This window comes from Hippocampus bargibanti, linkage group LG12 (genome assembly GCF_051943395.1).
Source record: "Hippocampus bargibanti isolate YZ-2025 linkage group LG12, ASM5194339v1, whole genome shotgun sequence".
Classification (NCBI taxonomy): Eukaryota; Metazoa; Chordata; class Actinopteri; order Syngnathiformes; family Syngnathidae; genus Hippocampus; species Hippocampus bargibanti.
The window spans coordinates 20,816,041-20,834,015 of record NC_142745.1 but is presented as its reverse complement, the minus strand read 5'-3'; the positions used below and the strand labels follow the sequence as shown (position 1 = coordinate 20,834,015).

At 45.0% G+C, this 17,975-nt stretch overlaps 1 protein-coding gene across 1 annotated transcript in view; it reads right to left on the bottom strand.

Annotated features, from left to right (window-relative positions):
- fgd5a (FYVE, RhoGEF and PH domain containing 5a) overlaps positions 1–17,225 on the bottom strand; it is a 38,469-nt gene extending 21,244 nt beyond the window's left edge. Inside the window, exons 1-2 of the mRNA XM_089009805.1 lie at positions 17,031–17,225; positions 12,021–14,259 (exon numbers count right to left, since the gene is read on the bottom strand). Coding sequence (XP_088865931.1) covers positions 12,021–14,259; positions 17,031–17,055 — 2,264 coding nt within the window. The 5' untranslated portion in view covers positions 17,056–17,225. The remainder of the gene's footprint in view (positions 1–12,020; positions 14,260–17,030) is intronic.
- Between the last annotated feature and the right edge of the window lie 750 nt (positions 17,226–17,975).

Genomic DNA, 17,975 nt, shown 5'->3' with positions numbered 1-17,975 from the left:
AGGAAAAGAAGATTAAGGCCCACTTAGTGTCTATGGCCACTTTGCCCAAACAAGGATGGCGAGTGGATGCTGATCTAAAAGCAGCCGCCGTCCCCAAACCCCCACCCACTTTTATTTTCCACATCCCTGGTGGGAAAAGAACACCCCAGCACCTGTATCCACAAAGCCAATCATGTTGCATCTAAAAAAATGTCTGAGCATTTGAAATTAACCAGATGTTCCCGTTTGACAGTGGCTTAAAACACAACGGCGATTTCACGCTTGTGACAACACACGAGAGGGGCGCCATCATTGAACGTGACATTCCGAGACCCTGTCTTCTAGTTTTGAGGCCTCAGAAAGAATTGCGGCGGCAGTTTTAGAATAATAATGTCAAATAGGGTTCCTCCGTCCTGTCTGCATTTTTGGGGTCCACCACCACCTTGCAAATACTCATGGTTTTGTTCGTTACTTTGGACCGTTTTTGCTCTGATGACTTTGTTGTTTGACATTTTTGTTCCTGCTGACTCTATTGAATACAATTTATCAAAAATACCCTTGCTTCTCCCTCCTGACTGCCTTATGCAGAACTCAGACATGACAGAGGCAAAAAAATGTAGTCTTCATCTTGAATGGGTTGCTTTGTCATCCTCAGACCTAAATATTCAACCAGTGTCAATATTTGCAAGGTGGTGGTAAACCCCAAAGTTGCAAAGTCCAAGATGGCGCCCGAGTAGGCAGCCGTCAGCAAGTGCTCTCATGAGCCTTGCTTTTGTTGTTGTTTTTGTCTTGTTTTGTGTTTTCTTTTGTCACTTTGTGTTGTTGGGCGTCGTGTGGAATGGATACGGATTGTTTTTCAGCATGAATATGCCAGTACTGTTTTTGAATGGGAGGAATGTCGGTGCCATTCGACTGCCATCGCTGGACATCACAGGGGCCATTGTGCTTTTTTGCGCCTGTAATGGGCAGCAACTTCACAGCCCTGCTTTGTTCAGCGGAAAGGTCGGTGCTGTTGGACAGTCTGCGGCTGGATGGATGCATGGCTTGAGGAGCCCGCGAGGCGAAGAAAGGAGCGTTAGCGCCGACGCGTTTGTGGAACTGTTGCGGCTTGGAATTGAAGCAGATTTATATGGGACAGGATATGTGAGACAATCTCTTTCATCAGTGGATGCTACAGCTGGGTGTTTGCTTTCAACATTTAGCTTGTAGTCGACGTGCACGTTCCACCATGATGTCTCTGATCCACTGGTGTAAAGACGCTTTGATTCTCTCCTCTTTCATCTAGAACTGCTCCATGTCATCACAAAGAGGTACAGAAAGTCCTGAAGAATGAATGACTCTGTGTCTTTGTTTTGTTATGTTGTATTTGTGCTGTCATATTATTTGTTATGTAGTTTTTTTTTTGTTCTTTTGACTTCAAGACGGCGCCGCGAGAGTCGCTGCCTTTCCAGCAGCTCATGTATTTTGTTTTTCTACTTTCATTCCTTTCATCACTTTGCTGCTGTGAAATGTAAATTTCTCCACTGTAAGACTAATAAAGGCAAATCCAATCCAATCCAGGAAGGAGGAGCAGGGATGTACTTGACAAATTGTATTCAGTCAGCAGGAACAAAATCAACAGAACAAAAAAGGTCCAAAGTAGAAAACAAAACCATGAGTAAAACATAAGATGAAACAAAACAAAGCAAAAAGACTATATCCAGAACTCAGACCTGACAAAGGCAAAAAAAAAAACCAAAGTAACAAACAACCATGGCTGACACTAAAAACTAGCAGTAACCGTAACGTAAGCGAGAACATGACCGAGGACAAATGCATCGCAATGTTGTGTATTGAGGAGTACATTTCAATCCATGACGGCGACACACACATGGGCCATGGGTGTGCTATTTGGGGTGAGGGGCATTATTCACGGCTGACCGCACCATAGGCATTTTTCTTTCAATGCTTTGAAATATCCAGGTTTAAAGGAAAACCGACCCCTGCGGACAAGTTGCGTCACGTCAAAATACTTCTACTGAGCGCATTTTACTAATATTCCATCGCATATAGCTATATTTTACGTTTTAAGACTCACCCTGAATATTCATGAAGTCTTGTCTTCGAGTTGATGACGATGCCCTAAGTGACGTCACGGAGGGAACGCCCCTGACCGAGAAAGTGACACACAATGCATTTTGGGTACTTTTTTTTGTCTGAAAACACCGTGTGTTAGAAGGAAAACTACATAAATAACGCGATGGTGAATCGTGTGTCGCAGTCAATTGCTGTAACACGCATAAAGAAGGTGTAAGTTTACACAAATTCCCAACGGACAAATCAGCCCATTTCTAACGGAGCTTGTGCGCCATCTTGTGTATTTTCTGGGCGCTACATTGGAGTCCATACGGCTCGAATTGATACGGAAGGACTTCTTTAATCGATTGCAAACATTTATGCTATCCTCTTCAGAACTATTTCAATCATATTCATAACTGGATGAGTACCAAGAAAGCATCTTCTCTGAGTCTGAACTCTCTGAAGCCATTGTTTTGATTCTGGAGCAAGGCAGTGTGTGACCAATAGTGACATCACGAACAAGGAGGCGGGAATTTCTGAATCTGCCCTGTTCCGAGCTCATTTTGTTGCAGTTTTGGGACACTTTAAGTCATTTTTATTGGTGGTTTGCATTTGACCAAAAATATCAGCCTGCATGTTTTGGGTATTTTAGATGCTATAAAACCTTTTTTGATGTCAGTTAGAAAACAAATAAAATGGTGTCGGTTGTCCTTTAAAGCACTGCTACAGATAACAAAGATAACCAACGCCCATTTCTTCCACATCAAAGGGAGTCCGTTTGCTCGGAGGACAAGAGTTCCCCCCCCTAAAAAGCCCGTTCGGCAATAACGACAAGAACACAGCCATCGGTTCCCCCTTGTCTCGCCTGGGGCGTCCCCCGCATGCCACAGCGCAACCCTTGTCCTGCATTTCCTGTAAACAGCCTCCGGTCCGGACATTTCCTCCCCGGGGCTGACCCGGCAACGAACTCAGAGTGGACGGGCGTGTCGCCCCGTCCATCACCTTGGCGCGGGGCCGCCGCCCGGCACAACTGTACACAAAAGGAAACCCGCTCCTCGATCGCCGAGCGTAGCCGAGGTCTCAAAAAACAAAAACACAATTTCAAAGTGACAGCGGAGACAATGCGGCATCCAGTGGTTGGCTCCGTGGTTCGCTGTTTTCCAAGCTGAACGTGAAAGAAAGAGGTAGGGAGGGGTAGGTGAGGTCGCGCACAGGCTGCTTGTGTAGGGGGTTTAGAAAATGACCTCCATTGTCCGTATTTTTATTCGATTCGACTACCAATTCAGAAGATGGCGCTACGCTCCTGTGAATGAAACAGAGTAAGACAACAGGCTCAGTCCACGCATGCACAGTCAGTAATACAGTGATCCCTCGGTTTACGAACCCCTTGGCTTATGAATTTTTCGGTTTACCAACGTTAGATTTATGAAGATTTTACCTTGGCATACAAACTATTTTTCGGGATACACACAGAGCGACACAATGAGTGATGTGTCGTTCTCGAAGTAGCCCGTTCTCCTAACAAGAAAATGGCAGCCGACTGTTTTTGTCCTCTATTCCCCGCCCCCAGTCTTCGTTTAAAGCCATGTGATTGGTCAAGAACGCAGCAGTGAGGGGAGGTGGTTTAAACATTAAAGAGACAGGCAGACGACAGTGAGAGAGTTTCAACTTTGATAGTTCAAAGGCAGAGTGTAGACTGCAAAGTTAAAATATCCCATCAATCAGGCTCCACAAACAACCCGCACAAGCCATCGGTACACTTGACGCAAAAAGCTATCAACCCAGCTAAACAGAACACAATTCATGAGGAACTCAAGATAGTGAAAGAAGAAGGCTACGTTCCTCATCAAGTGTTTAATGCTGATGAAACATTCCATCAAGCCATCAACGACCATCACAAAGGTAAATAAAACGGCATCCGGTACAGTTTATTTCTTTAATTATAATGCCATAGCACATTTATTATACATAAAATAAGGTATATTCTGTGTAGTTTTAAGGCTTAGAAAAGTAGAAAGTAGAAAATTGTGTTTTATGGGGAATGGGAACAGATTATTCACATTTCAATAGTTTCCTATGGGAAATTAATTTTTGGGATACACACTGATCGCCTTACACACTGTCTGGGAACCAATTAAGTTCGTAAGCCAATGTATCACTGTAAATCCCTGCCGGCTGAGCAAGGCAACAACACGCTTCATCTTTCCTTGTCGTTCAGAGGTATTCAAAATAATAATTTCTAGCCGTCCTCATGATGTTAAAGTAATCAGGAACACGTGTGATGGTTTGAATGTGCCATGCTTTGAATGTATATATGAAACGGTAGCTTTGATGAAGTTGGGATTTGGATGTCGATTGGTAGTTCACTGCACAACACACACGAGCGTGCATACGTACGTACGCACGTGCGAATGTGGATGAGTTACTATGAATATATGTTGAATGTAGAGGCCTACACATTGATGTTTATATTGATACCAGGAGCGGGTATTATTGAAAGTTTGAACCGAATTGTATTCTGATACAGTGATACCTTGGCTTACAAATTTAATTGGTTCCCAGCAGAGTGTGTAAGGTGAAAAGTGTGTATCCCAAAAATTAATTTCCCATAGGAAACCATTAAAATAAGAATTATCCGTTCCGTTAATTTTCTAAGCCTGAACCCTTTACCGACGATTGTGCCAAATTCGGTACACTAAAGCTTATAGATCGAGAAAATGAAAGGTAGCAGTTCAAGTGGCGATTGGAACTGATGCAGCACAAGTTACATATCCCTTTAAAACAGATTATGTGCAGCTTTGTCTTTAAGAGCGTCAGTGACATCATCTCCTTCTTGTGCAACACAACGTGCCCTCCTCCATCTTCAAAGCTCCTATTTTTCGTCATGGATGAAATAACATGTTGTAACTATTTTATGAGCTATTCAGAAGAGTTTTACCTTGATACAGAAATTCATAAACTAACGCTAATGTTTTTTTTGGTATCTTTTTTTTTGTATCTCCTCAACAGAAACTAGAAAACTTAACCATTTTCATCAGAATGTCTGGTACAAATTTAACACTTCATGTTTCCAAAAGACCGTGAAACATGGTAGGATCAGGTACACTTACAAGTTTCTGTGAAAAAAAATGACAGGAAAAGCGAAAAGTCTATATTTTATTTGGGGCAGATCAACGTCAGCAGAATTACTTCTGAAGGCCTTGAGGACATTAGATTATTTTTTTATCCATTTTTCTCTCTCTCTGTCGTCTACCTGTCTCTTTAATGTTTAACCCCCCCCCCCCCCCCCACTGTGTGTTCTTGACCAATCACGTGGCTTCAACCGACGACTGGGGGCGGGGAATAGAGGACAAAAACAGCCGGCTGCCATTTTCTTGATAGGAGAACAGGCTCGTTCGCGAACGACACATCACTCATTGTGGCGCTCAGTGTGTATCCCGAAAAATAGTTTGTATGCCAAGCTAAAATTTTCAGAAATTTAACGTTTAAACCGAAAAGTTTGTAAACCAAGGGGTTTGTAAACCGAGGTATCACTGTAATTTACACAGGAGTCAAATGTATTTCAAGTCCAAACATTTTGTGTAAAAGCACTGACATGAGCTCAGGCTCGGCAACAAGGGTACCGTCCAAATTGTAGTACGTCAGTCTTGACTCCAATTGAAAAAAATTATCAAAATTAACGGGTTAGCCAACCCCCCGTTTGTCCACGGAGACGTTTTCCCTGCGCAGCCTAAAATTGATAGCGAAGTGTACAGTGATACATTGGCTTATGAACTTAATTGGTTCCCAGACAAAGTGTGTGATGCGAAAAGTGTGTATTCCAAACATTAATTTCCCATAGAAAACCTATAAAATGAGTATAATCCGTTCTCAGGTCCCCATAAAACCTAATTTTCTGCTTTCAAAATTCATAAGCCTTAAAAATACACAAAATATACCTTATATTATGTATAATAAATGTGATATGGTATTATAATTAAAGAAATAAACTGTACTAAATAATAAAGTTGTTTTATTTACCTTTGTGATGGTCGTTGATGGCTTGATGGAATGGAGTGGCCGGTTTCATCAGCATTAAACACTTGATGAGGAACGTAGCCTTCTTCTTTCACCATCTTGAGGAATGATCCCTTGGGGGTGCTTTCTCTATGATAATTTTACCTAGATCCTCATCAATTGTGTTCTGTTTAGCTGGGTGGATAGGTTTTTGCTTCAAGTGTACAGATGGCTTGTGCGGGTTATTTGTGGATTTGTATGATGGGGTATCTTAACCTTGCATTCTACACAGTGCCTTTGATTTATCAAGTTGAAACGAGTCCAAATTTCACTGTTTAATATCCGTTTTTCTCACTCTCTCTCTGTCGTCTGCTTGTCACTTTAATGTTTAACCCCCTCCCTGCTGCGTTCTTGACCAATCACGTAGCTTCAACCAAAGACTGAGGGCGGGGAATAGAGGACAAAAAAAATCGGCTGCCATTTCCTTGTTAGGAGAACAGGCTCGTTCGTGAAGGACACATCACGCTCTGTGGCGCTCTGTGTGTACCCCGAAAAATAGTTTGTATGCCACGGTGAAAAAAATAAAACAAGAGCGTTCAGGTCCTGAACAATGCAAAATGCTTATCATATGGGAGTTAGTAAGAGTGATGTCGCAATCCAAGCTGCTGGCAACGACTGTACACCCCCACCCCCCTTCCCCGAGGGTCCAATCAAGCAGCCAGAAGGAGAGAGGCGCATTTTCATCAGAGCCCCTCACATATTTCGCCACGAGGGGCCTTTTCTCCTGTCTTGGCTTCATGCTTTTCTTTGTTTTCTCATGCCTCTGGTCCAGCGACTCACTGGAGTACCGCTGCTCATCTCTCACCTTCCCGCTGCCAAATCTTGCACCTCGGGTGACTCCCCCTCCCGCTCCACGATCCCCACTTTTAATTGCCGCTCACAACGAGTCTCGCACGTGAATCATCTCTGCTCACTGAGCTGCTATTCAATCATTTGTAATCTCCCCAAAGTGACCTCTGAATCCACAAAACAGGGGCAAACCTCCCCCACAAGGGCTCTCCTCCTCAAGTGGGCGTCTATCAACAGACGGACGGACAGACTCGTGGAGCAGGTTGGGATTACTTACTCTCTCTCACACATTGCAGCATCAAAGGATGCAATTGTAGTCATTGTTCCGGGACCACAAACACTACGAGTGAGCTCAGACTGCCTCATCACTTTTGCGGCTTCACCATGCACCCCCTCCAAAATGTACAATTAAAAAGGACAACCGATACCACCGGACAAGTTGCGTCCATAATTTGTAAAATCACTTCAAATGACTTCTACTGAGCGCATTTTACAAAGATTCCACCGCATATAGCTATAGTTTACCTTTTAAGACTCGCCCTGAATATTCATGAAGTCTTGTTTTTGAGTTGATGACGATGCCCTAAGTGACGTCACGTCTGGAACGCCCCTGACCGAGAAAGCGACACACAATGCATTTTGGGTACTTTGTATGGTCTGAAAACTTCGTGTTGATGGCGAAATTAGAAGGACAACATAAATAACGCGATGGTGAATCGTGTGTTGCACCAAGACTACTATTTGATACTAGTTGACACAAATTCCCAGCAGATAAATCAGCCCATTTCCAATGGAGCTTGGGCACCATCTTGTGCATTTTCTGGGCGCTACGTTGGAGTCCAGACGGCTCGAATTGATACGAACGGAAACTTTTTTAATCGATTGCAAACATTTATGCTTTTCTCTTCAGAACTATTTGAATCATATTCATAACCGCATGAGTAACAAGAAAGCATCTTCTCTGAATCTGAACTCTCTGAAGCCATTGTCTTGATTCTGGAGCAGGGCAGTTTGTAAAGGAGTATCCCGGCGTGATGTCATGAACAAGGGGACGGGACTTTCTGAATCTCCCCAGTTCCGAGCTCATGTTGTGGCAGTTTTGGGACATTTTAAGTACGTTTTATTTGGTTTTGTATTTGACTAAAAATATCAGCATGCGTGTTTTGGTATTTTAGGTGCTATATAACGTTTCTCTGATGGCAGTTAAGAAACAAAAAAATGTTGTCAGTTGTCCTTTAATGGAAGACCCTCCGCCCTTCCTCGAGATTTTTTTCATGTGGGCATGTACAAAGCCTTGGAGTCACCTCAGCGATTTGTTCCGTTCTCTTGATCTGAACTGAGGCAGTTTTCCGCCACAATACAGCTACTGATATGGCTATCCTGTTTTTTTGTTTTCTTAAAAATGACTTAAAGTGTCCCAAAACTGCCACAAAATGAGTTCGGGACGGGGCAGATTCAGGAAGTCCCGCCCCCTTGTTCTCATGACGTCCCTACTGGTCACACACTGCCTCGCTCCAGAATCAAAACAATTGTTTTAGATTTACAGAGTTCAGATTCGGAGAATATGCTTTCTTGTTACCCATCCAGTTATGAACATGATTCAAATAGTTCTGAAGAGGAAAGCATAAATGTTTGCAATCGATAAAAGGACAACCGACGTCTCCGGACAAGTTGTGTCCATAATTTGTAAAATGGCTTCAAATGACTTCTACCGAGCGTATTTTACAAAGATTCCACCGCATATAGCTATATTTTGCGTTTTAAGACTCGCGCTGAATATTGAGGAAGTCTTGTTTTTGAGTTGGTGACGAGTCCGTACGTGACGTTACTAATGGACCGCCCCTGACCGTAAAAAAGACGCATTGTAGCGGTCCTTCCATCACGGCAATGTATTTTGCTGTACTTGCTTGTTCTGGGGACCTCGTGTTGCACCCAAAAGCCGCCAGAAGGCCAGAAGAGGGCATCCAAGCGCCATATAAGGAATTTATCAGCCTGTGGAAACGGAGGTGGACACAGGAGGTTGCCATTTTGTGCCTCTTTTTTGGGTGAGAGATTTCCCCCCAATGTTGCCTCAAAATGGCACAAATAAATTCTTGAATCGATTGCAAACATGTATGCTTTCCTCTTCAGAACTATTTGAATCATATTCATAACTGGATGTGTAACAAGAAAGCAGATTCAAGCAATGCAAGACGTCTTGCCGTGACGTCACAAGTTGGGGGCGGGACTTTCTGAAAATGCCCAATTCGCAGCTCAATTTTTTGCAGATTTTGGACACTTTAAGTCATTTTCATTGGTATTTTGCATTTGACTAAAAATATCATACTGCTTTTGGCTTTACTGCTTTGGGTATTTTAGATGCTATAAAACGTTTTTCTGATGTCAGTTAAAAAACAAAAAAGTGACGTCGGTTGTCCTTTAAAGAAGTTCTTCCATATCAATTCGAGCCGTCTGGACTACAATGTAGCGCCCAGAAAATGCACAAGATGGCACACACTCTCCATTGGAAATGGGCTGATTTGTCCACTGGGAATTTGTATCAACTCACACCTTCTTTATGCGTGTTACCGCAATTGGCTGCGACACACAACGATTCACCATTGAATTATTTATGTAGTTTTCCTTCTAATTTCGCGATCAACACGGTGTTTGCAGGCAGAAAAAGTACCCAGAATGCATTGTGTGTCGCTTACTTGGTCAGTGGCGGACCGAATGTGATGTCACTTACTTACTTACATTGTTATCAACTCGAAAACAAGACTTCGTGAATATTCAGTGCAAATCTTAAAATGTAAAATGTAGCTCTATGCGGTGGAATCTTTGTAAAATGCGCTCAGTAGAAGTCATTTGAAGTGATTCTACAAATTATGGACTCAACTTGGGGGGGGAGTCGGTTGTCCATTAACAGTGAAAAAGGAGTGATTACTGGACAGAGTTTAGTCCGGGTGCACTGTCAGATGAGGTGCAGCCATTGATGTGAGTTTCTCCAAACAGCATTCTCGTCTTTTGTTATGGTGGGTCCAAATTTCACGCCATCACCACTCGCTTTCAGTCCATGTGCCCCCCAACCCCCCAAAAAAAATAAAATACAGACATTATGAATTATCAGCACACCCGCTCTTTCTGTAATGTCAAGTCATTTGTTTGTACAGTCAAACCTGGGTTTTCAAAAGTCTCGGTTCTCAACCAATTCAGCTTACGACTAAAAATTATGTTTTTTTTTTAGGCCGTGCAAGTGAATAAGGGTTCTCGGCCAAACTGAGCGCACATGAATGCACTACTTGGTTGCCATCGGTTTCCTTATACTACATCACTTCCTCGTCTCGCGAAGGGGTCGGGAACCTATGGCTCGCGAGCCATACAGTGTCCTTGAGAGTTTTGAAAGCCGCTTATAAATTAAATGTATTATTATTATTATTATTATTATTATTATTATTATTATTATATGGCTCTTTTGATGATTGCATATGGCTCGCCGATTAAACTAAATTCATATTCTCGCTTTTTCGCTGTTCATTTCCTGTTGGGGCTGCAGTTGGTGGAAAGCGCAATTTTGATTTGATGATACTGACCTAGGTTGGCGGAAAGCGCAATTTTGTTTGGATGATACTGGCCGTCATGTTGAAACAGGTAAACGCCCCTTCAAATAAGCCCGACGAGTTAAAAAAATGACAAGTACATTTCAGCTTGAATGCACCGGAGGATTCGCCTTTGTGGAGAAAAAAAGGTTCTGATTCTAATTTGCAATGAAACAATACCATCGATGAAACAGCCAGTGACATTTTAACAATTGGCGGATTTCCGACTTTTTCCGACCAAAATGACCAGATAAAAAATATGTATTCTCGCCTTTTCGCTGTTCATTTCCTGTTTCGGGTTGTGTTGGCGGAAAGCGCAATTTTAATTGGATGATGTTGACTTATTTGCCGTTGATGTCGAAACAGGTAAACGCCCCCTTTTGAAAAAGCGGACAAGTAAAAAAAAAAAAAATCACCTTTATTCGCCTTTGTGGAGAGAACAGGTTCTAATTTGATAGATTCTAATTTGCAATGAAACAATAGCATCGATGAAACAGTCGAATGTCAGTGGCACTATGACAAGCCCCATGCTAACGTTAGCATCAATATACTTCTGTGAGAGACAGCAGAAAGCAAGCGTGGAAGCTAATGAGCCACGTGCAGGCTAGCTAGCAGTAACCTTGTGTATGTAGACAGCAAGTTGACTTTCATTCCGATCGTTTGGCTGGATTTTTACCAATCATGAGGAACAGGAAACCATTCATGTTAACGGTGAGTACTATCACGAAGTTATTTTAAATAATACATTCTGACGTTTTGTTGATTGCGTGCGCGTTCGTGCGTGTTTGCGTGTGTGTGTCTGTGTGCGCGCACACTCACGTGTCTGTGGCTTTCACTCAAAAACATTTTCTAAATATTTTACTTTTTTACTCTTAGTCAAAAGGGTTCCCGACCGCTGGTCTAGCGTTTCATTGTATCCGACGGAAGCATTATTCTCGTGTAGTTGTTATATTGATCCATTGTGAGTCGATGCGTTAGTATTGTTCAATCACGATTAAAAAAAAGCAGACATCGTTTACATTGATTTGAATGGGAAATGGTTTGGTTTTCAAACAGGTTTCTGAAACGGATTATAGTTGAAACCCCAGGTTGGACTGTGCATCCCTAATTGAAAGAGTCTCACCGGGGACTGAAGAGGAAAATCTCTTGATGATGACAAGCAAGGCATACGGATCCAACAGAAAGGAGCCAAATTGTTGCATTTTGCTCACCCAGAATTCTTCAGGCCGGATCATCACCAGAACCTCACTTCCTCCCAACATTCATAACATCGATTTTCTTCCCACCTTCGAATCCCATCTCAAAACCCGTCTATTTAAAATTGCATTTTCTGTGTCGCTCTTTTTTTATAATTGTATTTTATTTATTGTATTCTATTTGTGATTGTATTTTATTTATTATAGCACCTATGCTTGTCTATGACTGTAAAGTCCTTGAGAGCTTTGAAAGGCGCTTAAAATAAAATGTATTATTATTATTATTATAAATCAAGCCATTCACTGAAAACAACGGTGAACTAGATGGGGAGCAGAGAATGAACTTCTTTCAAATGTAGCGTACCTCTCAGCGGTGTCGGTTCTGGAGGCTTTGGCGTCGATCCCAGGGAAGCTGTTCATGTCCACATAGCCGTCGTTGTCATTGCAGGGAGTCGCAGTGCGACGGGCATAATCAAAAAACTCGGTGACGGTGTGCGATCTGGCGGCCCGGCCGCCGATTTGGATGTTTTCGTAGTCGGAGCTCATCGCCGGGATGTTTTCGTAGTCGCAGCTGTCAGCACTGGGGAAGGAGATGGAGCGGGGTTTGATGACGGCCGGCGGCCCAGCACCGCCGCGCCAGCGCTCCTCCAGAGACTCAACCCTGGTAAGGCCTCGGCCAAACGCTTTCAGGTCACTTCTCCTCCTCGACGGCGGTTCCGTAGGAGGCCGCCGGAGGTTCGCGGAAGGCGCCGCAGAGGCGCTGTGATGACCGGACTCGGACGAGGACCGAGAGGAACCATCGGCGAGGCCTTTGGGATCCGACTTGCGCTTGAACTTGAGAGCCAAGAGGCATTTCAAGGACGTCTTCTTCTTCTTTTTGAGCTTGTCGTCGGCTTGGTGTCGGGTGGAGAGGGACGGGGAGCTTTTGGTAAGCGGTCTCTTGGTGATGCATGCCAGTTGGAAGGGCGGTGGGATGTCGGCGAGGGAGGTTGGGGTGGACACGCCCGATGAGTGCCGACCACTTTGGAAGAAACTCCCGGAAGACGTTGGCACGTGCGGGACCGGAAGAGCCTCAGCCCTCTCCTCGATGTTGGGGGATGCCGGGAAGGAGCGAGGCTCACCTTTCCCGCAGCGCATTTGGCACTCTGCGCCGGCCTCCTCCAACACCGTCTCCGGGACTTTGCCCGAATAGGAGCGGGAGCGGGTGACTGTGGCCCTCCGCTCGGGGCTCCAAAAGTTCTCGCCCTCCGAGTCCAAGCCCGCCTCCTCATAAATGTGCTCGTCGCTGTCCTCCGAGTCGCCGTCCTGGTGAAAAGGCACGATGTGGCAGTCGAGTTCCTCCATGTCTTCTTCAAAGGCTTCTGTGGTGTGAGCGAAGACCAGGCGGTCAGTGAGCTCTGGCGTGCGGCCGAGGTCTGAGTCTTTGGGCACCGTGATGTCGCATAGCCGCAGGCGAGGTTGGCAGCTCCTTCTCCTCTGAGCGAGGAAGGCCTGCTCCCGTTCAGCCGTTCTCACTTTGGCGCTTTTCCCCTCGACCACTCTCCTCTGAGGGCGCTCCTCCTCATCCTCCTCGCCAATTTCCACGTAATCTTCCGACGAGGCGCCTTCGGCTCCCCCAAAGTCTTTCTCCTCAATGTCGGCGTACTCGTCTGCCGACTCGCTGTCCTTTCTCTCGTCTCGGCTTCCGTCCTGGACCTCGGGTCGATCCGCCAGGACCGGCTTAGATTCTGGGTGCTCCACGTCGTCCGTTGACACATAGAAAGGCCCCGGCGTTTCTGCTCGCGTTTCGTCGCGATCCCCCCACTTCGGGTCAGCGGTGCCGGTTTGAGCTGACGGAACTGATTCAATGACGGAATAGGGGCCGAATGCGTCCTCTGTGCCGGACGTGACCCGGAAGCAGCCGGAAACATCTTTGGTGGCCCGTTCAGGCTGCCATGCTTGGGCGTGGCTGCTTTCAGCCGGGACAGAGGGCGACTCGGGTCCGATCACATCGTAGGGGTACTCCTCGGCCACGGTCGGGAGCGTGCCGGATCCAAAGAGGAAAGTGGCGCTCTCCGACGCCGAGGGCCAGTGAAACGGAAACAACTTAGACTCTCCCGGACCAAGCACCAGCTGTTCTTTATCTAAGTTTAGGCCGCTCGTTGGAGCCACTGCCTCTTCACGGTTACTCTCCGTTTCACTCACCAGAGAGCACTTGCGGACGATATCGGGTGGGCCCGAGTTCTCGTTGGGATCTTTGCCGTCCGCTGTGACTGCCCCTTCGGAACCAAAGTGCTCCGTGTTGTCATCCTGGTTCTGATCACATTTTGTCCCGTGATCCGTTTTGACCCGAAACTCTCCCGCCGTCACACCCTCGACCGTCTCCTCCGTCTCCGTCTTTCCGTCATCGTCCTTCTCCTTTGGGTCCCTTTCTCCATTCCAGTGAAGCAGGTTCCCGTTGGTGAGAGCCCGGGGTGAGCAGCGAACGTCTTTGGGTTTGGGGGCGACGGGAGGTTTGGACCCAACGGCGGGGGGACAAGGCCTTGCCATCCATTTAGACTGCACTCGGACACCTGGATGATGATGGACCTTCGCCTGAGGGACTTGGCGTGGATTTTGGAAATCTGTTAAAATAAGGAAAATCATGTCAAGTCGGATCCAGGGTCAAAAGGGCAGCTCGGAGGGGCGCGATGGGATTTTAATACGAAGGGAGAGACCGTGTGTTGTTGGCCAGGCAGGGAACGTTATCGTCAGGAAAAACAAACGCCGTACTCAGAGGAGAAACAATAACATCTCCCTGGCCGGGAAACCACCCATCCCCCCCTGCGGACACATCTCGACATCGGCATACTTTGACTTGCTGATAGAGATTAGACAGAATAGAAGTTATCATATTTAAAAGTTTCATGTTATATGCTGAGTGAACATGTGTGACTCGAGTACACAATGAAAGCACAGAAATCATGGGTCAATCTGAATTGAACAGACACAGCCTGTTAACCTGTCATCTTCATCTAGAAGATGTAGCCTTGTACATAATTTAGTACTTGGTTAACTCCTTCCATAGACAGAATTTAGGACTTGAAACTTCCTCACAGGAAGAGCTCAATAGCCAGGTTACAAATCTATCAGTTCATGGAAAATACAACCAGGTAAAATATCTGTTTTATTGCTTACAGCTGTTGGTGCTTAGAACATCCAAGGGTGTGGTATTCTAATCCAGAAAACTATGTTTTACTAATGTATCACTTTAATTTGCATATACTCTCAATAAATAGCTTGGAAGAAGGCTGCAGAAATCGGGAGTCTGTCTTGAATGGCTTCGTCCCCTGCCGGCAGTAAAAGACAATCTTTCTGTGTCCGAGCCTTTGTCCACATGTCCGATCAAACATCTATGTCACTTGCAAACGTCCAGAAACACACGGAATTGGGCGTTAAGCGTAAACACTAACTGCTTCGGGAGTTTCGAATGATGGTGAAACACACCCGTTCCCGACAAAGCCCGCACACCTCTTGTCGTTTCCTGTTATTCAGCACCTGCCCTGACGCACGTCCTATCTGGGAGGCACGGTGGCCGGGAGCTTTGCTCTCCGAATTATCCCTGATAACTCATTTCAGATTTTGGCAAAAATATCATGACCGTGCTTGTTTTTTTTTTGGGGGTGGGGGGACGCAGCCATCCACACACATCCCCTGTCATCATGGACGTCTCAGAGTACCCACTTTGACTTTCTTCTTCTCATTCGTGCACCAAAAATTCATCAACACGCACACGTCGGACTGCCGCTGAAAAGGTTCTTTAAGGAGAACCAAAATTAAAGTAAAATTAGGTCGCGAGTTTGCCAAGCCAGCAAGAACCGCATAGGAATTAGGCGCCAAGAAATCCACTCAAGCAAAGGTTTCAAAATCAAAAGGGGTGGCAGACGGTAGAACGCGGCCAATTCCAAACACTGGTTACTATTTGACGATGTCCACATGCAGTGAACTGTCCAACGCACACAGCCAGAAGGGGGCTACTGCGTTTAAGGCACGGGTGTCCAAGTACAGGCCCGGGTGCAAATCCGGCCTACCACATCATTTTATTCGTCTCGTGAAAGCAAATAAAACTTGATATTCCACGATGATTGCTAAAGTCCCAACCAAAATTTCAAATTGTCATAACTAAACCACAATAACAGTCATGATTGTTGAATTAAAATTTGAAAACTAGTTACAGTGATACCTCGGTTTACGAACCCCTTGGCTTACGAACGTTTTGTTTTACGAACGTTACATTTATGAAAATTTTACCTCGGCATATGAACTATTTTTCGGGAAACACACAGAGCTGCCACAATGAGTGATCTATCGTTCGCGAACGAGCCCGTTCTCCTAACAAGAAAATTGTGGCCGACTGTTTTTGTTCTCTATTCCCCGCCCCCAGTCTTCGGTTAAAGCCACGTGATTGGTCAAGAATGCAGCAGTGAGGGGAGGTGGTTTAAACATTAAAGAGACAGGCAGACGACAGTGAGAGAGTCGTTTCAACTTTGATAGTTCAAAAGCAGAGTCTAGACTGGAAGGTTAAAATATCCCATTACTCAGGCTCCACAAATAACCCGCACAAGCCATCGGTACTCTTGATGCAAAAAGCTATCAACCCAGCTAAACAGAACACAACTGATGAGAAAAAAAGATAAAATTATCGCAGAGAAAGCACCTCCAAGGGATCATTCCTCAAGATGGTGAAAGAAGAAGGCTACGTTCCTCATCAAGTGTTGAATGCTGATGAAACCGGCCACTCCATTCCGTCAAGACATCAAACACCATCACAAAGGTAAATAAAATGACTTTATTATAAAGTACAGTTTATTTCTCTAATTATAATACCATAGCACATTTATTATACATAAAATAAAGTATATTTTGTGTAGTTGTAAGGCTTAGAAAATTAGAAAGTAGAAAATTATGTTTTATGGGGACCTGGGAACGGATTATTCTCATTTTAATGGTTTCCTATGAGAATTTTTTTTGGGGGATACACACTTTTCGCCTTACACACTCTGTCTGGGAACCAATTACGTTCGTAAGCCAAGGTATCACTGTATTCATTAATTTGTGTGGTCTGTATATAATATGTCGCGGGGATGAAACATTCTAATGGCTTCCCACAATTCAAAAGAGCCCCCGTAACTATAATGTGGAAAAAAAAATTGAATTTGACACCTCTGGTGGAAAGGATGACAGATCGGGTAATTCATGTTGAGGTCTTTTCAATCACTAATTGTTGGAAATTCATCAAATCAAGTTGTCCACTCCCAGGAGAACAAAAGCAGGCGATCAACTTTGAGAAAGGCCCCATGCGGCTCGACGGTGAGAGAGCTAAAAAGTCAGGCCAAGCAGTATCCCGGCAACCGACCTGCATTCATTGCGGGCGTCGTCATCCACGGGAGCCGAGAAGGACGCTCGTGTTTCGCCGCTTCTGCCGCAATGTGAATCCGGGCACAGAGACGTCAGGTGTCGCCAGGCGACTGGCTCAGCAACGCGTCTCGGGCGCTCGAGGGAGGAGCAAATGTGAGCGTCCGGCGGCGTATGCCGAGGCGCCTCTTGCCACTCCTTCTCCCGCTCCCCCCATCCTAGGGAGAGAGGGAGGTTGTGGCTTCCTGCCAGAGGCGGGACTTGATGCAGGCAAACACCTCGCCTGGCAGCACCTCGTACCCCCCCCCCCCCCCACACACACACACACACACAAAATTAAAGGACAACCGACCGATCTAAAATACCCAAAACACGCAGGCTGATATTTTTTTTTAATCAAATGCAAAACACCAATAAAAAATGACTTAGTGTCCCAAAACTGCCACAAAATGAGCTCGGACCTGGCAAAATTCAGAAAGTTCTACCCCTTTGTTTGTGACAGCACGCCAGAACTCCTTCACAAACTGCCTTGCTCCAGAATCAAAACAATGGCTTCAGATTCGGAGAAGATGCTTTGGATTTGGATTTGCCTTTATTAGTATCGCAGTGGAGAAATTTACATTTCTTGTTACTCATCCAGTTATGAATATGATTCAAATAGTTCTGAGGAGGAAAGCATAAATGTTTGCAATCGACTAAAGAAGTCCTTCCGTATCAATTCGAGTAGTCTGGACTCCAATGTAGCGCAGAGAAAATGCACAAGATGGCGCACAAGCTCCGGTGGAAATGGGCTGATTTGTCCGCTGGGAATTTGTGTAAACTTACACCTTCTTTATGCGTGTTACCGCAATTGGCTGCGACACACAACGATTCACCATCGCGTTATTTATGTAGTTTTCCTTCTAATTTTGCGATCAATACGGTGTTTTCAGACCAAAAAAAGTAC